The sequence below is a fragment of the Gossypium arboreum genome, chromosome 13 (assembly GCF_025698485.1).
Source record: "Gossypium arboreum isolate Shixiya-1 chromosome 13, ASM2569848v2, whole genome shotgun sequence".
NCBI lineage: Eukaryota > Viridiplantae > Streptophyta > Magnoliopsida > Malvales > Malvaceae > Gossypium > Gossypium arboreum.
The window spans coordinates 113,989,325-114,011,030 of NC_069082.1; the positions used below are offsets into that span (position 1 = coordinate 113,989,325).

Genomic DNA, 21,706 nt, shown 5'->3' on the forward strand with positions numbered 1-21,706 from the left:
GGCTTTGGTTAGGGGGTGTGGTCACAAGCTAAAAGAAAAGGTTAGAATCAAGATTGAATTGAAAAATTGCCTAACTAGAAAAAATAATTAAACATCAATTAAGTACAAGTGAGCTTCTTCTCAGAAGATAGAATTTAAATATTGCGGCTCAACACTACCGAATTACTACTAATATGTAAATATGATTTTTTTTTTTTTGGAACAAGTCAGCTACATAGAAGAACAAAACATAGCTAAGTAATTAGTTCAAATCAAATCTTGACAAAAATAGGGATCAAATTAGGAGATTTCAACAATAATAATTTATGGGTTAATATTGAGGGTAAATCAATTAATGGCTTGTTAGGCTCAAAGGGGTTTACTAAGGGTTAATTATGAAGGTCGGCTTTTGTGAAGTGAGTGGGTTAAACCTAAGTGCCTTTATCATTTTGACAGATCAACTCAAATGATGTGGTATTGACATGCATAATCAAGCAAGTTCTAGAATAACAATTCAATACTGACGCACTCAAAGCAACAATAAAAGTGAGCATGAAAGAAATGATAGATGCTCTGAAGGCTCAAAATCTCACAAAAATTATTACTTTTTGATGTTTAAACCTATGAATTTCAACTCAAGATAATAACTAAACTTGAGAAAAACAACCTAAAAGTTTTTAATTCTTCAAAAATCAACTTATCATGCTTGATTCCCTAATGTCTTAAAGTTTAAACAATCAATGCATAAATGCCTATGTTTTAATTCAAGATATATCAATAAAAATCATAAATTAATTAAAATTCATTCTAATAGTGATATGAGTGATTCACGTGAGAAAAAGACAAAATTCAAAGATTTCTAATGATGATATAAAAGACCCACCACACTTAAGATGTACATTGCCCTCAATGTACAAAGATAGATAAAATAAAAAAGATATATTCATAATCATAAGATAGGGAGAGAAGTGAAACTTCCTGAATGATGAATGAATTCCTTGAACTGGAGTTTTGGAGGATAATCAGCATGAGAGTGGAGGATACTCTGGTGGTGGTAGAGGTTCATTAGTCCATAAGTCTTGTGCCAAAAGAATATTATATCTGGTGGTAGCTATGGTCGTGGTCGAGCAGGACATGGCAGTCGTGAAGAACTTTTTCCGGTAGAGTTCTTAGTTCCTATGCGAGGATGAGCTTTAGAGCTCTTTCTGACTGTGATAAAATTAGGAACTCTTTAAGAGGTATACTGAAGCATAATTACTCGTAATGAAATAGTCGAAGAATAAAAATTGCAAAAAAAAAAAAACTCAGGATAAAATAGTATTAAAAGGAAATAAAAAATAATTTTAAAAAAATAAAATAAAATAAATAATAGGTGTTTATAGAGAAATTGGGGCACACGGCCGTGGGACATGCCCGTGTGCTCTAAGCTCAGCCCGTGCATTTCGTAATTTTTGAAATTAAACGCATTGGTGTACACGGCCATGCTGCACGGACGTGTCAATCTCCGTTCATTTCTCCCACGTTCGTGTATGTAAGCGCACGTCCGTGTTAAATTAATAGGTTTACCCACGGTTTCAAAACACAGTCGTGTTGCACGGCCGTGGCTACTTATCGCATCCCGTGTTTAGGAAGAAATTTTTGCCCTATTTTCACATGGTTGTATCGCACGGCCGTGTTGTATCCCGTGGTATGTGCACGGCCTACGACACACCCGTGTGCCTGGTCGTGTGGTTCTAAAAAGCCTGTGTTCAATGATTTGGTTAGTATGTTAGATTTTAAAAACTAAAATTTAAAGAAAGTAATATTGTTAGTGCTCGGGTTGCCTGCCGAGAAACGCTTATTTATAGTCTAAGCTCGACTTACCTCTTCATTAAATGGTCATGGTAGTTCGAAGAGTTTATACTCCTTATTCCTGTTGTGAATCCCATCAAAATAAGGTTTTAGGCGGGTTTTGTTTACATTAAAAGTGCCGAATTTGAGATGACTTACCTCGACTGTACCAAATGGGAAAATGCTAAGTACTCTAAGAGGAATTGCTTCATTCGGTTTGGCAGTGTCAATGTGAGGATCTGCGGCATCTAATGAAACTTTATCTCTAACCTTAAGTTGATTTAGTGAGGCATTGAGCTCGTTCTGGTGTAGTTTTGGCTTATCGTGTTTTATCGGTTTAAATGTCAGCCATTCATCTAACTCCTCGATTCGTAACCTTCGTTTTTCATGGGTAGATTCTTTGTTGTGGATTAAACATGGCTCATGTGTGTCCTTCAAACGTATTTCCTGCAAAATAGGTTGTATTGTATGATCAGTCTTAGTAGAACAATTTGTACAATCATCTTCAATTTTCGATGTATTGTTCGGGTTGCAAGCTTGAAGGTTAATTGTTTCATCTCCTACACGAAATGTAAGTTCGCCTGTGCCAACGTCAATAATTGTTCTAGCAGTTGCTAAAAAAGGCAACATTATTGTCCTCTTCTATGTCGAAAACAACAAAATCAACTGGGAATATAAATTTGTCAATTTTAACGAGTACGTCTTCAATGATACCCCTAGGAAATCTGACAGTTTTATCTGCTAATTGAATGCTCATCCTAGTTTGTTTGGGTTTCCCTAGACCTAGTTGCTTAAACAATTTGTAAGGCATAACATTGATACTAGCCCCTTGAGCAGCCAACGCATTATTAACATCTAAACTACTAATTAAACAAGGAATCGTAAAACTCCCTGGATCTTTTAGTTTGTTGGGGAGCTTATTCTGAAGAATGGTTGAGCAAACCACGTTCAGCTCCACATGCGACCTTTCATCTAACTTTCGTTTATTTGCTAGAAGTTCCTTTAAAAATTTGACTGCATTTGGCATCTATAAAAGTGCTTCAATAAACGGTAGGTTAATATGTAGTTTCTTTAAAAGTTTAAGAAATTTACCAAATTATTCGTCTAAGCGGTCTTTTCTTGTCGCATTGGGGTATGGCACACGAGGTTTATATTCTGTACTTACCGATTTTTGTTCGTTTTGGCCTACCTCATTCTTACCTTCGCTTACCATCGGTTCTGGCCTTGGTTTTGCCACTAACGATTCCTCATCTTGAATGGCAATTTCATTGAGTTGCTCCTTTAGGTTAGATTCAGTGTTGCTTGGCAGGCTATCTTGTGGTCGTTCGAAAATCAACTTGGCAAGCTATCCAATCTGAGTTTCAAGCCCCTGGATTGATACTTGTTGATTTTTGAGTGCCGTCTCGGTATTCTAAAAATGAGTTTCTGACACCAAGATGAAATTGGTTAGCATCTCCTCAAGGTTCGGCTTTTTCTCCTGCTAGTATGGTGGTTTCTGAAAGCCTGGAGGGTGGTGGTTTCTGATTTCTTTGGCCTTCCCATGAAAAATTTGGGTGATTCCTCCAACCTGCATTGTAAGTATTGCTATAAGGATTGTTTTGAGATCAAGGATTATTACCCATGTAATTTAACTGCTCGTTCTCTATGTTGTGGCCATTAGGTGGATATTCTGAATTGCTCGATCCACCTCCATTTGCTTCGCACTGCATTACTGGGTGAACCTGTGAAGAACTAAGAAAACCATCAATTTTCTTATTCAAGAGTTCTACCTGATTAGAGAGCATGGTGACCGAATCGACGTTATAAACACTGGCTGTTTTCATTGGCTTTGTCCTCATGACTTGCCACTGATAGTTATTCAGTGACATCTCCTCTATAAATTCATAGGTATCTTCAGGTGTTTTATTATTGATGGTTCCGCCAGTAGCTGCGTCAACCATTTGTCGAGTCGAAGGATTCAGGCTATTATGAAAAGTTTGAACTTGTAGCCAGAGTGGTAACCCCTGGTGAGGGCATCTTCGAAAAACGTCCTTATATCTCTCCCACGCATCGTAAAGTGTTTCTAAATCCATCTGTACAAAAGAAGAGATATCATTACATAATTTAGCCGTTTTAGCCGGCGAAAAGTATTTTAATAAAAACTTTTCGGTCATTTGTTCCCAAGTAGTAATTGACCCTTGTGGTAACGAGTTCAACCACTGTTTAGTTTTGTTTCTTAATGAAAAAGGGAATAATCGAAGGCGAATGACGTCATCAGAAACACTATTAATTTTAAATGTATCGCATAGTTCCAAAAAGTTTTTCAAGTGAGCGTTGAGATTTTCCAAACCATCAAACTGAACAAACTGCTGTATCATTTGAATTGTATTAGGTTTCAGTTCAAAAGTATTTGTAGCTATAGCAGGTCTAACTATGCTCGATTCAGTTCCTGTTAAAGAAGGTTTAGCATAATCATACATAGTGCGCGGAGTAGGATTTTGATTTACTGGATTAGCAGCAACCGTAGGAGGTATCAGGTTTTCCTGATTTTCAGCCATCTCCTTGGTTGTGGTTTGAATATCGTCCTCTTGCTCGTTCACTGTGTATCTTAAGCTTTGCCTTATTTATCTTTGGTTTTTGCGAACTGTGCGATAGATCTCACTATCAAAAAGTAATGGTCCTGACGGGTTTCTTCTAGTCATAAACTATAAAAACCTGCCAGGAAAAGGGAGAAAGAAGAATTAGTAATAAAATTTAAAATAAAATTTAAATTGCAGTAAAAGTAAATAGCTAAAGTAATAAAAATCGAGTGTTCCTAATATCTTAGTTCCCGGCAACGACGCCAAAAACTTGATACGTGATATTCGTGACAGGTTTTAAATATTTATAATGAATCGTTCTTGAAACTAACTATTTTCACGATGAAGGCAAATGTACATATTGAACAGTAGTATGGCTTTAGCAAGACCAGATTATCGAACCCAAAGGAACTAAAAGTACTAGTATTAACTTTCTTTTTATTATCTAGCCTAGAAAAATAAAAGGGTTTTGTTTATCTAACTAATTAACTAAACTAATAAATCACAGAAAAAAAATTTGGGGAAATACTTTTTGGAAAACTCGATTGATTAAGACAATACCTAAGGAAAAATCCACCTAAACTTCACTTGTTATTTGACTCTGAATCGGACAATTTATTCATTCAACTTGTTCCGTAGAAATCCTTAAGTTATATTATTATCTCTCTCGAGACTAACAATGTTTAACCCTAGTTTGAATAATTGAAATATCTTTCTAATTAACGTCATAGGGAGGGTTGCATTAACTCGATCTATGGATCCTCTTATTAGGTTTCACCCTAATTCGGCAAAATCTTTTTACCCTATCTCTAGGCGCGCAACCAACTCCACTTAATTATGACAAATTTACTCTTAGACAAGGTCTATTCCTCCTCTGAATAAGAGCTTAACTTGAATCAATATCCTGGAATATCAAAATAAGAATTAAAAACACATTAAGAACAAGTCAAATATTTATCATACAATTCAGATAATAATAACAAGATCCGTCTTAGGTTTCATCACCCTTAGGTATTAAGGGGTTTTAGTTCATAACTAAAAAAGTAAACATCTTAGAAGAATAATGAATATAAAACATAAAGAAAAGCCCAAAACTCCTGAAGGGAAATTGAGGGGAGATCTTCAGTCTTGATGATGAATCCGGCTTCTGAGATGGATCAATCGGCGTATGATCTACCCATGTAAATCGTGCTTTGACCTTGCCAAAGGGACAGGTCGTGTTGATATCGTACGTTGGCCCATTTTCTCCGTTTTTGGCCCGTTTCTCGTTCCTTTCACTCTCCTATGCTCACCTAAGTATAAAACATGAAATTAAGGTATTAAGAGCATCGAATTCACCAATTTTTTTAAAAAAAATCATCCATAAAATGTGTTAAACATAGGATAGAAATATATATAAATTACGGTTTATCAACGTCCGACTCCTTAACTCGCAACTGATAGTAGCCGGATCTCAGGTCTATCTTAGAGAATACAGTGGCTCCCCTCAACTTGTCAAACAAATCATCAATCATTGGCAAATGATATTTATTCTTAATAGTTACCTTGTTCAGTTGCCAATAATCTATAAATAGCCTCATCGAAACATCTTTCTTCTTTACAAATAATACAGGAGCACCCCAAGGTGAAAAGCATAGCCTTGCAAAACCTTTATCCATCAATTCCTGCAATTGTGCTTTTAACTCTTTCAGCTCGGTTAGTGCCATCCTATACGGAGCAATAGAAATAGGAGCTGTTCCTGGCACCAGTTTAATACCAAAATCTATCTCTCTATCAGGAGGTAATTCGACTAAATCCTCTGAGAACACGTCTAGATATTCACATACTATTGGTACGGACTCAATCTTCAACTCCGTTTCCTTAGTGTTCAGTACAAAAGCAATGTAGGTTTCATACCCTTTTCTCATATATCTTTGAACACCAATTGATGTAATCACAACCGGTAGTGTATCCAGTTCTCTAGAATCAACCCGTAGCGCACTTCAATTCAATATACTTAATACCACAGTTTACAATTACTTCATGTAGGGTTCACCAATCCATGCCAAGTATTATATCAAACTCATCGAATGGCAATAACATAAGGTTAGCTGGAAAACAATGACCTTGAATCGTCAAAGGACAATTCTTACAAACTTTATCGACCAAGACTGACTTGCCTAATGGGTTGGACACTCTGATTATAAAATCCTTAGGTTCAATGGGTATATTCATACTAGACACCAATCTCATGCAAATGTATGAATGCGCTGATCCCGGATCAATTAAGACAACAACACAAGTATTAAAAAGAGAAAAAGTACCCGTGATGACGTTAGGAGCAAAGGCTTCCTTTCGAGCACGTATTGCATACGTTCTTACCGGGGCTCGAGGCTCTAATTTCGCAGTGTCTTTAACCACAACTCGACTGCCACTAGCACTTCCAGGATATCTCGGAGGTCTACCTCATGAAATAAGAGCACTCGATTCGGGCTACTTCTACCTTTTTATTGGTTCGCTCTGGACAGTCTCAGAGGAAGTGGTCAAGAGAACCACATCTATAGCACGCACTGCTCTTCATCCAACACTTTTTGAAGTGAAATTTATTGTAGCTTTTACACTTCGGTTTTTGGTCATCTACACTCCCCACACTAGTCACCATCGGAGAGGAAGACTGCTGATTACGTCGTTTGGAGCCTCTCGCTCTACCCGAATATCCTACTGATGAAGTGGAGCGTTCATGTTGGCTCATTGGTTTCTTTGCAAAAAATGAAAGCGTTTTACCGCTGGATCTCTTGCTCGCAAGTCGAGCTTCTCTCTCAGCTTGTTTCCTTTCATTATTGAGCTCCTTGGCTTTCTTGGCCAGATCAGCTAATGTAGCGAACTCTCGTATCTCAAGAATCCCAATCAACAGCTTGATTTCCTCATTCAGACCTTCCTCGAAGCGTTTACACATTTCTGAATCTATTTTAACCCATTTAGTCGCATACTGACTTAGCCTTACAAACTCTCTTTCGTATTCCGCTACAGTCTTATTTCCTTGTATAAGTTCCAATAACTCATTTCACTTTGAGTCTAGGAAACTTTGGCTGATGTATTTCTTTTTCAACTCCGCTTGGAAAAATTCCCAAGTGATGTTTGCCTTTGGTACCACTGAAGATACGGTCTTCCACCAGTGGTATGCAGTATCCTTTAGGAGAGACACAACACATTTTAAACACTCCTTAGGTGTGCACGATAATTCGTCCAACACTTGTGTAGTATTCTCTAGCCAGAACTCGGCTCGTTCAGTATCGTCATCAATTTTAGCTCTAAATTCTTCAGTCCCTATAATTTCTAAGCTTCTCTACAAGGGCTTTATCAATTCTTACAGGTGTCATACCTCGTGGCACTTCCTTATTAGGTCGGTTAGGGGGTGGGAGAGGTTGTGGTATGTCGGGGCGATTCCTCAAATAATCCCTAAAAAACTTATCATCATATCAAAGAAGGTAGCTCTGGCCTTTTCCCGGCCTTCAAACATAGGCCTTCCACTACTACTAGAAACAGCTAGTTGTACGGAAGCTGGAGCATTGCTCTCGGCTCCCTCGGACTCATCTTGCACTTGATTGAAAGACATTTACTATATTCAAAGATGATTAAACAGTTAGGAGATGTCACACTATCAACGTTCATATAATGGCATGTATAGCTAAACTCAATACACTCCATGGTAGTCCTAGAATTGACTAAACCGTAGCTCTAATACCACTAAATGTAACACCCCTTACCCATTCCCAAGATCGGGACCAGGCATGAGGCATTACCAGACACGTACTCGTCGAGAAATACGGGTTATAAAATTTTGTTCTAAATTAAAACCAATCAAACAACATCTTAATGTTCTTATTATAGGCCTACGAGGCCCAAAACATACATTGAATATGGTCTGGGACTAACCCGAGAACCTAATAAAATTTTAAAAAAGCTTCTAGGTTAATGTCTCACACGCCCGTGTGGAGACAATACACACACCCGTGTGCTTGCGAACACGCCCGTATGTTCTACCTGTGTGTTTACTACCATGCATTCTGACTTAAAATTTTTAGGTGCAGGGGACACATGGCCATATCACACGCCCATGGGGTGGTCCGTATGTCATACACGGCCTAGACACACGTCCGTGTGTCTACCTGTGTGGACTTTGCTGGCCATTTTCAAAGGTTATGGTCAACCTCTAATATTCATATCCACTTATAGTTTTTAATAACACTTAACCTGGTCTAATTATACTCTTAAATGACCTTAATACACCTCATTGCATGTAAACCTCATCTCATCGGTTTTTATACATGCTTGGTTATCCCTTTTTTATTATGGATTTCTATGACTTGTAACTCAATTAAGCTTGGCTCGTTATCTTAACTCATTGCCAGATTGTGTCCTAACCACCCCATGTGATTTGGTCATATTATATATGACTAATTATAACACACCATAATTAATCATCACAAGAACATTGGAACATAACATGCACAATTCGGTAGGTCATAACCTACACCAAAATGAACCAATTCCCATGGCCATATACAAGTGAATATGTATACTTTTATAAGCCTTCATATTGGCTAATCAAATGACACATATAACAAAATAACAAAAGCCCTATACATGCCATTGAACAAAATAAGAGTATCTATATACCAAAGCTAGACAAGATGATAGTGTGTTGATTCTGCAACCGTCTTTCAATCTTTACGAGTCCCCGAGCTCTGTAAGACAGGGAAAAGAGAGGTGTAAGCATTTACATGCTTAGTAAGCCCGAATAACTGGAAAGTAAACTTATCGATTAGTTAGCATACATCCATATTACGCAACAAAATCAACAAGCATGAAATAGTTTCCCTATCACATGCACTCAATCAACAAGTTAGCCTCATAGCAATACACTATGTAATTTGTCTTAAATAAGCTCATCATTTAACATTTTCATTTTTCTATCTCATGTTAATCCCGTTGAGTTTTTCAAAAATCTCGATGGATTTTCTGTTTACTGTCAAGTCATACGAACGATCATCTCAAGTACGCGCTCCTGTGAACCTCACATCATACGGCAAGATTACCAGTCTAGGATAAATTTAGACCCTAATCGGATTACTCGTCCAGGATAAATCCATAATGCACCCCCGTAATGTAAACTTATAGGGTGATGTCGGGATTACCAGTCCAGGCTAAATCCCTTATAGCGACAAACACCCTTAATGAGCTCGGATCTAAATTACCAGTCTAGGCTAAATTCAGACCCTAATCGAATTACCCGTTCGGGATAAATCCACAATGCACACCCGTTCGGGATAGATCATTTCTATATTTGAGAACAACAGATTACCCATTCGAGCTAAATCCTTTTCTGCAACACATGCAGGATCTCAAGTCATGTAAGCCATGTAAGCCATGGTTTATCCATCGAATTTCCCTTTTTGACTTCAACTGGGACATTTATTATCATATCTTTATTATTAACACATTTTATAGATTTTCATGGGATCACTATAACCAATTATCATACATTCATAAAACATGAAATTAGACATATTAGTAGTTTACTTAAAGTTATTCGAACTTACCTGATATTTGTTTCGATTTCGCATTTCGGTTATTCCGAAACTTTTCGTTTTCCTCAATTGACCTCCAAAATTTGTTCCTCGGGCTCTATAACAATAAAAATAAATCATCAATATCTCACATTATTCTTTTCGGGCCTAAATTTCACCCCAGAAAAAATGACCATTTTGCCCCTAACCTTTCACATTATTTACGACTTAGTCCCTAGGCTCCTATGATGAAATGCATGAATTTTCTACATTACCCAAGCCTAGCTGAATGTTCTTTCCTCTTATGGCAGCCCGTATTTTTCCATTATTTCACATTTCTACCACATATTTTACACCTTTTGCAAAAAGGTCCTTTTAGGGTTTTTTTATTTATAAAAATCACCTAGAAAAATATGTTTAACACACATCCAACTTTCATATTCCTCTATAAAACATAAAAGAATAAACATGTCACACATGAGTCACTTTGCAAACATGAACCCTAACTCAAAATATGGGTAGAAATGGAGAGAGTAAGCTATCGGTATTTGAAAAATACGAAGAACATTAAAAACGGGGCTTTGGAGCACTTATTATTGAGCTTGAAAATGTTGAAAACCCTAGCTATGGAGGGCTTGAGAAATTCGGCTGGATGAGGGAGAAGAATGCTGATTTTTTCCTTCATTTTCCCATTTTATTTCATTAATTAGCCAAATGACCAAAATGCCCTTAAGCCATTTCTTTCAAATTTTATCCATACATGCCCATTTTTGTCCAAAAACTTAGAAATTTGAAAAAATTCTCTTTAAGGACTTCTAATTAATAATCTAAAGCAATTTCATACAAATTGCTTTTAGAATCCAAGTTTTACACTATATTCAATTTGGTCATTATTTTCCAATTGGACATCTTGCTCATAGAATTTCTTCATGAAACTTTAACACATACATATTTTCATATTCTAGACCTCATAATAATCATAAAATTAATATTTTAACATCAGATTTGTGGTCCCGAAACCACTGTTCCGACTAGGCCCTATTTTGGGATGTTATAACTAAATTGTCAGTTTCATAATTTTCAATAATCTCCTATTTTGGCAATTTGTTAAACAAAACTCACAAAGCATGAAGTATGAATCATCAATCAATATAAGCTCCCCCTCAACATATACCCATTAACTTAACCTAACTTAACTTATAAAGTATTTAAGAAATCGATCATCAATGTTAGTATGTGTTTGCATCAATATCTAACCAACAGTAATATAACTAAGCAAGTTAAGAAAGCAATGTTAAATGCAACAATAAAAAACCAAAATCCATTAAAGAAACCTTTCAAGTTCATCATCAGCAATAGCAATAGGCATATCAAAGTAGTAATGTAGCAACAACAATGTAAAACACCAAACCCAACCCTACAATAGGATCCGAGTATAGTGTGTTACTACATGAAATCAAATTAACTTTAAAGCATTTCCACGAAAGCTTTAAATAGTTCTTACAAAGTTATAGATATATATTATTTTAGTTGTTATTTTACTAAAGTGAAAGAAGTATCATCGGTTTAAAAATAATATACAAGTTATATGGCGTATAAGTTCAAATATGGTAACTTCGTAAACAAATTATATTATCTTAAACCAAATATTAGTACTTCATAAAAAATCTCATCAAAACAGAGTCTTAACAAAAAGAAATTATTTATAAAATTTCTTTTTAAAATACAGTTATGTGCCACCCCATAAGACATGCGTAATACAGACACAAAACAGTCAGCTCACTAACGTAACAACACTTTGACATAGTTCTTGAACAAAATCTTCCTTCTAACAACAATCCTCAGAAGGAAAAAGGAATAACAGAGTAAGTTCATTTGTATTTATTTAGTTCCAAAAAAAACCATGCAATACATTACTTAGTACATTAACCAAACCTTTCTAAAGGTCATATACGAATTACATAAAGTATGCCCACTGGCGTACATAGGATGTAGACAGACTCAGAACGCCAAATTATTATTTAAGTGTATATTGTACGCCAAACTAACATAACTTAGACAAATCCATCTCCATGAAAACTACAAACCCAAAATACAAAATCAGAAGCATATCATTCAGACTTATTCACAATCATTCTCCCTCTTTTTCATTTAAAACAACATGTTTTATCATGATCTACCAATTTAGTTTGCAATATATATGCCCTATCAGAGGCTACACAAACATATCTCCGCATCCTCATCATCACATATCAAATCATATTGTATCGTACATATTAGAAGTAGATGCTAGTGGCTTAAGCATGAAGAATAGTGCTTACTTCATTTTACAGATAGACTGTACTTAAACTGATAACTATGGATAACCATTATCCACAGAAACATATTTCATTCATTATCCACTCATATGATTTTCATCCTTTACAGATGAATAATACTTACCTTACACGAAATATAAAATAAAGAAACCACAATACATAGAAATAAGAAAGAACTCACTAGAAACTATAACACAAGTTTATAAAGCAGGTCATTTATCCTTATCACTTGGACATTCGTTATCTTCTTGAGCTAAAATAAATATAATTAAATATACCAGACTATCGATCTATCAAATTTGATCATGAATGAAAGAATCAACAACACCTAAACCAGAATTAGGAAGTTTCCTTCTTCACACATCATTCTGACACTTATACATGTAGAATGAAAAACATGTAAATGACTTAAAGAATAGCCTAGGGTTCATCAGTAATTACCAGTAAGTTGGTAATAACATATAAGTTAGCTTAAGACTGTGAACCTTACTTTAAAGGGTTTTCTAAACTTAAGTTTTCAAATAGTTTTAAGAGAAAATCAAGAAAGAAGAAGAAATGTAAAGGTGTTCAGAAAGACCACTGCTATCTTTTTATACTTTAGCTCGAAAACAAGGATTAGTGGAAAAATCAGATAATTCCACTAACTTTCTTGATTCCCGTAATTAAGTGTTCTTAACTTAATTTAAGTCTTATCATCTACAATAGTCTAGTTCTGTTCTAACTAAGCCTCAACTTAACTAACTAAATTGCCATAGTTAAATAATAAACAAATCTAAACAACTGCGAACTTACTGAGTTCGCCCAAAACATCTGAGTATGACGGATACTTATGGAAGAGTCCGCCAACTACAAAACACGCCAAAATAAAGAGTTCACCAATGATGCATCATACAGAATCCTATACTTAGTCAAAACAAACACTTTACTTACTCATATCTATCTTTATTTTACCAATAACACATCAAATAATAACTAAAACCAGATACTTCACTGGGCGGGTTGATACAAGTAAGAAGCAACAAAAAAGTTAAACATCATACAATTATCCTTAAAACTATAAAATAAAATAAGTTGACCGCCTCTAAATGTACTAACGTCTAGCGTGTGAATCCTACAACCAAATATAATTGTTTAACGGTTTTCGCAAGTATAGGGGTTAGGTTGTAATATAGATTTATACAACGAAGTATTTGAGTACTCCGAAAATCGTACCCAAGGGAGGCGAAACTAAACTAATTCTAACTTGTACGTGATCGTCTCTGGACGTACTAACGTCAAGAGTTTGAATACTACAACTAAAGGTGTGGAATTGAGGCAAAATTCGCAAGTATACAGGTCAGGTTTTAATATAGTTTTTACAACAAAGTAGGTGAGTACTCCGAGGATTGTACCCAAGATAGGTAAGTACTAAATTAAAGTTAACTTGAATGCAAATAGAATTAATTAGTAAAGTAAATAAATTATATTATGAGTAAACATAAATAAAAGATTTTTTAATTTTATAAATAAAGAATAAAAATTGCATAAATAAAGTGAACTTCAAATAACTAAAGTCTAAACTCAATCAAATCTAAATCTGGGTGATTAGCTCGCTTCGGTAGTCATAACTAATTCCTATTTCGGGTTTCTATTCAATCAACTGGCCGTTACCCTAGCACGATCTCTCAATCTTCCACTAGACTAACGAGTCGACAAGAACTATTTATCTCTTGACCTTACAGTCCAAACTGATTTGGGGCTAAGGTGTTCACAAATAGGCCATACTAATTTTGGGTTAATTTCCACCTAAATGACTTTCTAAGGTCGTCAAGCTTAGGGTTTAAATTCTTCCTCTCCCAGATAGCTAATTCACTAAGAAAACCCTACGTAGCAATTAGTCAATCACACCTCCACTCACTAATCCTCCATAAGAAGATTATTTCCTCATAGAATCCATAAACATAATAAAATTGATGATAAAGATATGCATGAAAAATAAATCAAGAATAAGGTTTAGAGATTCCTAATTGTATTCGATTGATGAAGTGCATAAATCCTCAAATGTTTGAAAGGGCGAGAATGTTGTAGGTAAGATAGATAAGGTGGTTATGGGGGCTGGTTAGAAGGTTAAGGGATGATGGACGATGATGGTTTGTAATTGTTGGGTGAGAATATGCGAATTAAGTTTTATTTTGGTTTTAGCTTTCGCCTTTTCTTTTTTCATAAACATAAAAATGTTTTAACAAATAGAAAACATAGAAAAACTATGTTTAAAGAGATGGAAAATGGAGGAAAACAGAGGGAGAAGCAAAAGAGAATGGAAAGTAAAGAAAAAAAAGTTAAAAGAACATAAAAGAAAATAATTAAATTGCTCAAAACGAAAAAAATATGGGGAACAATTGTATAATTTAACCTAAATTTTTTGTTTGAAATGATGATTTAACGTGTCACATTAGCTTACCGTTAATGACAATTAACGGCTCAATGACTAAAATGTTACAATATGTTAACATAAGTGACTAAAACGTAACATTTCAAATATAAGTGACTAAAATGTAACTTGAGATAAATAAAAATGACTATTTTGACAATTTACCCATGCTATGTCTTAAATACGGTATTATATTCTTTGTTATATTCTATCCTTATGTTAGTTAGTATTATATTCTTTGTTAATTTTAGTTTTTGTATTTTAAATTTTTCATAGTTAGTTTTTAAATATATTTGACTAAATAGAATTAATAATTAGTAGCAAAAAGTTAAATAATTTCTCAAAATTGAAGTTATGTATCACATTACATATTAAATTAAAGTTTATAGGTAATTTTAATCTTTATTTTAATTTTTAAATAAAATAAATAAACATAGATATCAAATATAAAACTTTTTAAACAATATAATTTTTACTTATGATGGGTTTGGATGAGTGGTGTGATATGGTGTAGTGCGGTGCGGTGCAGTGCGTTTAGTTTACTTTTTATTTCATGTTACAATACTTAATCTCACTAGTATTATTGTTTTTATACTATCCATAGTTAAACGGACCGTGCATCCTCTAAACTCAGCCTCATAACTTGAAAGTTGGCTTTCCTTGTATTTGAGTAAAGAAACAATTATGAATAGGGGTAAGCAAAACTCAATTCGACTCGAAAAAATCGAAAAAAATTCGAATTTCGAGTGAAACGAATCGAGTTATTCGAGTCAACTCGAATTTTTTTTTGAATTTCGAGTTCAAATCGAGTTGAGTTTTCGAATTCAAATAACTCGAATAATTCGAATATCAAACTATAATATTTTATATTTTTACCCCAAACTCCAAACCTTTTTACTTTTTTCTCAAAACTTTTACTCATTTCCACTTTTCTCCCAAAACTTTTACTCCCCTTTCATCTCAACCCCTCAATCTACTCAAAAATTCATTTCTCACCAAAATTTTACTCTCCCATTTACTTTTTCTCAAAATTTTACTCCCCAAAACCCTCAAAACTTTTTATTTTCCCCCAAAATTTTTACTCCCTCCCACTTTCCCCCTAAAATTTTTACTTGCTTCCCATCCCACCTCCCATCTACTCCAAACTCACCCCCAAATTTTTTTTTATATTTTCTCTCCAAAATTTTACTCCTCTTATTTACTTTCCCTCAAATTTTTATTTCCCAAAACTTTTTATTTTCCCCTAAACTTTTACTTCTCACCCTTTACTTTCAAATAAAAATCAAATTTATTCAAAAATCACTAAACATAAATTGTAATAATTTTGTTTATATCTACTATTTATATTATTAAATTAAATTTCACGTTTTATATTATTATATTATTAAATTATTTAGTCATATTGAATAATTATATTAAAATTGAATTATTAATTATGCCATTAAATATTCATGTTAAAATTTTATATTGGTATCAATTTCACATTTTATTTTTAAAATAACTTTTATTTAAAATTATATTTTTACATTTAATATATTTTTAATTCCAAAATATATAGTGCCAATAATCAAGATAATTTAAACAACTAAACAAATAAAGAAGTTAACCCGTATATAAAAGATTAATAAATAAATTATAAGGTGATGATAGTTAATAAAAATTTTAATTAAGTTGGACAAATTTTATTACTATGGGTGACAGTGGTTACAAGTAACTAAAATTATTTTTTAAAATTTAATTCAAACAAATATATTCGATTCGATTCAATTCGAATTTTATCTCACTCGACTCGATTCGAGAAAATTTTAAATCAAATTAAGATGATAAAATATGATTCATCAACTCGATTAACTCAAAAATTTTTTATTCGATTCGATCTAACACTTAACCCTAATTATTATGAAGTCAAAGATAATAAAATGAAATCCCAAAAGGCCCTACATGCTCTTCTTCTTGTCTTCGCTAGTATCACTTTCTTTGCCTGACGCGAATCAAGTGGAGATCTCACCAAGAGAACAAGCAGCACTTGGTCAGGAAACTATTAAGAGGTTCGTCTTTTATTCTTATCATAGTTTCTTTCTTCATCTTTTCAAATTGAAAATTTAACCAACAATGCAAGAACTGTTTTATGTTTGTAATTTTAAAATTTCAAAAACAACTTGTATTCTGTTTGGTTTTGGTTTTGGTTTTGGTTTCACGGAAAAGATTTAGGCTAGAATTTTAATCCTCAGATACGTTTTTATAAAATATTCAATGTTGTATAATTGAAGAGAGCTTAGTTCTTGTATCGGTTGGATTTTTCAGTTTCTGAAGCAGTTGACAACTTGTATGACCCACCACCTGTTTGATGTTTTTCCCAAGTGACGTTACAAGGTTGGAAGACATTGGCATTCTCCTCACCCTTTTACACCCCTTAAGCTGTGGGTGTTCTAATTAGAATTGGAACCTGCAATTCCGGTTGATGAAAGTTGGATTTTGAACCCTAAAACCCTCTCCTGAAAAAAGCCTCAATGCAGACCCTGAAATCATCTTCCATTTTCTCGTCTTTTCGTTTGTTAAAACCCAACTCGTTTATTGTTATTCAATATTTTTCTGCTTCTTCTTCTGTTACCGCAGCTCCGAATCCTCCCCTTTTCAATTACCTTGTAAAAGACTTGAATTTCGATGAAATCCAAGCTTTTTCAATCTCTAATCGTTTCCGTAAGGTGAAATCCTTGGAAAAAACCCAGTCAGCCGTCAACTTTCTCCAAAGTCTTGGCTTTTCTAATGCTCAAATTGCCTCTTCTGCCCGTCTGGCGCCCCAGATTCTCTTTGCCGATGTTGAAAATGTACTTAGGCCAAAAATAAAGTTTTTTCAGGACTTGGGTCTTATGGAACCCCATATACCTAAGTTCTTCTCCATGAATTCTACGCTTTTAACTTGTAGTTTAGACAAAAAGTTGATTCCTTCAGTCCAATTAGTCAAGAAAGTTTTAGGGAATAACAACGAAGACTTGTTCAAGGTTTTCAGCAGATGTAATGGTTTTATTGCTAGAGATTCCATATTAAAGTTGTCGAGAAATATCGAGTATTTGGAAAGCTGCGGGATTGTTGGATCCCAGCTCTCCATGTTGTTAAGGAGACAACCTAGGATTTTTAGGATGCGAGAATCTACATTAAGGAACCTGGTTTCGAGGGCTTTAGATATGGGGTTTTCAACCGATTCGAGGATGTTGGTACATGCTATTCATACCATGAATTGCTTGAGTGAAAAAACATTCAAGAAGAAATGGGAATTGCTCAAGAGTTGTGGGTTTTCAGAAAATGATTGTGCGACTATGTTTAGGAAGGCCCCAGGTCTTTTTAGGGTGTCCGAGGAGAAACTGAAGTTGGGGATTGAGTTCTTCATCAATGCAGCGAAGTTTAATAGGGATATAGTGGCTTCTAATCCATTTCTGTTGATGTATAGTTTGGAAGATCGTGTGATTCCTCGATATCGAGTTATGCAGATTATAAAGTCAAAGATGTTGTTGAAGAAGGATAGGAGTTTTCTTTACATTTTGGATCAAACCGAGATTGAATTCTTGAAGTTCATTTCAAGGTTTACAGATGATGTGGAGGAGCTATTGATAGCTTACAAGGCTCATCTTTTTCCCACTTCTTCTGAAGAAGAAGCCACATGATGAAACCCATTTCTAATTTGCTTTTCTTTCTGTTCCTTTTTTGCTTATTAAAGTGATTTTGAATTAAGACTAGTTTGGGTTTGGATTTTTCATCAAAAAGAATTAGCTGATTTGGTTTAATTAATATGTTGTTTCAGAAATGCTACTGACATTTCTCTTTTATCAGGAATTAATCCAGTGTGGACCCTAATAGACGTCACCAATTTGCAACTTACAAATACAGGACAAGAGAAAGGATTGAATGAAACAGGGGCGTCACGTCATCTGTATTATTTTTCAATAGTTTTATACCACATCAGTATTTTTATCTTGAATTTCAAGATTTTATCTTGAATTTTAGTATTTTAATTTGGATTTAATTTTTTTCAAGAAAAAATTTTGAATTTCAAGATAAGAGTACTGATGTGGCATAAAACTAATGGAAAGGGATACAGATGACGTGGCGTCACTGTTTCATACAATTCTTTTTCTACCGAACAAACCTTAAATCAGATCTACATGCCTGACTCATTTAGCAACCAAATCAACAAACACATAATAAAAATGTATTTTTTTTATTCTAGAACTTTTAAGTTATAATAAATTCAGGTTTACTGGTCTATTCAAACTCAAGAACAAATATTTTTAACTAAAAGGAAAATGGGATTCTTGATATTGTCTTCATAAAAATAAAAATAAAAAATTGCCGTTTAAAGATTAAGAAAGGGCCTTCTAGAAATTTTATAGCTTTAAATTGAGGTCAAGGTCTCCTACTTCACCATTACAATTAGCCATGGTTAGTGTAGTTGCTTGGTCAATTGGCACCATTGCAGGTGGAAGGAAGCTATAGTAAGCTTGATGCTCGATTGAGCCGGATCCGGTTCCCGTCACACCTTGCCATAGAATTGAATCTTCGAAGCTTGCCTTCAACAGATTTATATGAGCATTACTTGGATGGAAAAAAAAACGAATGTGAGATCAAACAAGAAGTTGGTGTTTTAAGCTCACTTGGTAAGCTAATTCAGGATTGATTAAAATGGATTGAGAGTGCTTGCATTTTGAACTTGAAGTAGTTGTGGGAGGAGCTAATGTGAGAATCTCCATCAAAGACCCCATTTGAAGTTGAACAACAACGCCCTTTCCTGAACATATTGGGAAAAACTTTGGTCGGATTATGATAGATTTGCTTTTATAGAAGAGATTTGAACCTTGGACGTTAATGTTTAATATTGTACAAGGGATGAAAATTATAATCAAACCTGTAATTCAAGGTTTCGGGTTCGAAATTGAATCCACTACCATTGCTGCTTGAAGTAGCTTCAACTTCTCCAGTGATGGAACGAACCATGGAAGGATATTTGTTGTGAATAGAGGTGGGTGGAGCATTGTCTAGAGACAAAGGACATGATCTATTCATGCCAATCACCTACAATTTATTAGAGGCCTCCATGATTAAATAAAATAAAAAGGAAAAAAGGTGTAAAATCACATCAATTTTCTAAGTAAAACACATAATATAATTAATAGTAGACTTGATGAGAAATTTAAAACTGGGATTTTCCATTGGATCAACAATGATAAAATATATTTACCTTATCATGTTCAGGCAATAAACATGTACAATTTCCATAGTAGCTTTGGTTTGAAGGGGGCTCCATCTGATAATTCAGTAAAGATGTTGATGAATTTCTTGATGTCAAGTTATTCACCTGCTTTAAAAAAAAAAACCATTAATTCCACCCTAATTCTTTATCTATCAACAATAACAATACTGTAAATAAAATAAAAAAAGAATCCCCAAAAGAATAATAACAACAAACCAATTTTCATACCATTGAAGAAGAAGATTGTTGAAAAGTTGTGTTGAAAATCAGTCCTGGATCCAACCCACAGCATTCCTTTTCAATGTCACATTCACAGGAACTCCATAAATTATGACCATTTTTGACACTGCCATTCACTGGAAGCAGTGCTCCACCAGTACTGGCAGGAAATGGCACTGAAGAAGAAGACGATGATTGATTTGAAAGATGGAAACTTGGGATAGGCAAAGGAACATATGATGATTTATGAGAAACAGTTGGTGGTGAAAGAACAGCTGCATGTTTCTTTTGTTCTTCTTCTTCTTCATTTCTTATCTTTTCAAGCTGGGCCACACCAAGTCCTCTTTGGGGTACCTTTTTAGGCCTTTGCTTTTTGAAAGATCTACCAATATTGTTGTTCCCAATTCCACCTCCACTGCTTGTGGTATTTCTACATCTTTGGGTTTGGTTTTCATCTTCGCTTTTACTAGCTTCCATATAAAACAAACAAATTTTCCGAAAGTTTGAAGAAAAACCCAAGAATTTATAAGCTTTTAGAGAAACACCCAAATCTTGAGAACTTGGCAGAAACAAGTATGTTACCAAGTCCTAACAGCTGCCATGGTTAACATAATTTCATGCATGTTTTCCCTCCTTGCAGCTGGTGAGATGAGATTTAGAGAGAGAAATATGAACAATGTTTGAATTTAAAATAATAAGGATAAGAAGACGGAAGTCTAGAGAGAATATATACAAGAAGCAGCAACAAAAGATAAAGAAAAAGATACCCACAAAATCTGTGAGATATTGAAAGTGTAGAGGAGAAAGCCAAATTTTCAGTTAAAAAAATATTGAAAAGAGAAAAGATCAAACAAGTATATATACTAACAAGTTCTAAATTTACCCTTTTAAAAAAAAGGGGTCTACATTCAATTATTTTTGTGTTCTTTTCAAAACTTAAAACCATGCATGATATTAGAGATTGAATCCAACTTCTCATATTACCCAATATAATTTTGTGGAATACCAATTCTCAGAGGATTCGAAATATCACACATTGATCAATCAAAGAGAGATTCAACAATTAAAAGAAAGATCAATTCTTTGGGATCATTCCTTTCTTCAAACGGAACGAACAGAGATAGAATCAGACAGATTCCCTAAGTATCATTCTGGATATTCCTCAATGTCTTGGCTATGAAGCGGATGAATAATCATCTGCTTCCGGAAGAAATCAAAGAATTTCTTGGGAATCCTACAAGATCCATTCGTTCTTTTTTCTCTGATAGACGGTCAAAACTTCATCTGAGTTCGAACCCTATTGAGAGGAAAAGGGTCAGAATGAGGAAATGGGATGATCCCGATTTATCAGGGCTATCCAAGAATTTCAATCTTTAAATTGAGGGTTCGTTCATAGTGTCAGACTTATCTGATCTTTTCAATTATTAGAATTTTTTTTTCTTGAATCACTCATGAATTTTTCTAGGGCAATATTAAGGATCTCATCGAAAACTTACAGCAACTTGCCAAACAAAGGCTATGTCATCCCTATTCCTTTTCAATAGTTGAATGACAAATCAAAATTTTCAAATCCAACTAAAAATACTAAAAATCAAGAA

At 34.3% G+C, this 21,706-nt stretch overlaps 2 protein-coding genes and 1 non-coding gene across 3 annotated transcripts; 2 read left to right on the plus strand and 1 right to left on the minus strand.

The window, feature by feature from the left end:
• Nucleotides 1–3,807: 3,807 nt before the first annotated feature.
• On the plus strand, nt 3,808–3,914 carry LOC128287709 (small nucleolar RNA R71). Its single transcript, XR_008278409.1, has one exon. It is a non-coding gene; the product is annotated as a small nucleolar RNA R71 (small nucleolar RNA).
• Nucleotides 3,915–16,556: 12,642 nt separating this feature from the next.
• On the plus strand, nt 16,557–18,426 carry LOC108462929 (transcription termination factor MTERF5, chloroplastic). The gene is made up of 2 exons (XM_017762845.2): nt 16,557–16,692; nt 16,949–18,426. The coding sequence occupies exon 2, from the start codon at nt 17,155–17,157 to the stop codon at nt 18,304–18,306; it is 1,152 nt and encodes a 383-aa protein (XP_017618334.1). The 5' UTR covers nt 16,557–16,692; nt 16,949–17,154; the 3' UTR covers nt 18,307–18,426.
• Nucleotides 18,427–18,951: 525 nt separating this feature from the next.
• Nucleotides 18,952–20,923, minus strand: LOC108463380 (protein SPEAR2-like). Its single transcript, XM_017763327.2, has 5 exons — nt 20,118–20,923; nt 19,878–19,994; nt 19,545–19,711; nt 19,294–19,427; nt 18,952–19,209 (listed from the first exon to the last, which is right to left on the minus strand). The coding sequence occupies exons 1-4, from the start codon at nt 20,583–20,585 to the stop codon at nt 19,307–19,309; spliced, it is 873 nt and encodes a 290-aa protein (XP_017618816.1). The 5' UTR covers nt 20,586–20,923; the 3' UTR covers nt 18,952–19,209; nt 19,294–19,306.
• Between the last annotated feature and the right edge of the window lie 783 nt (nt 20,924–21,706).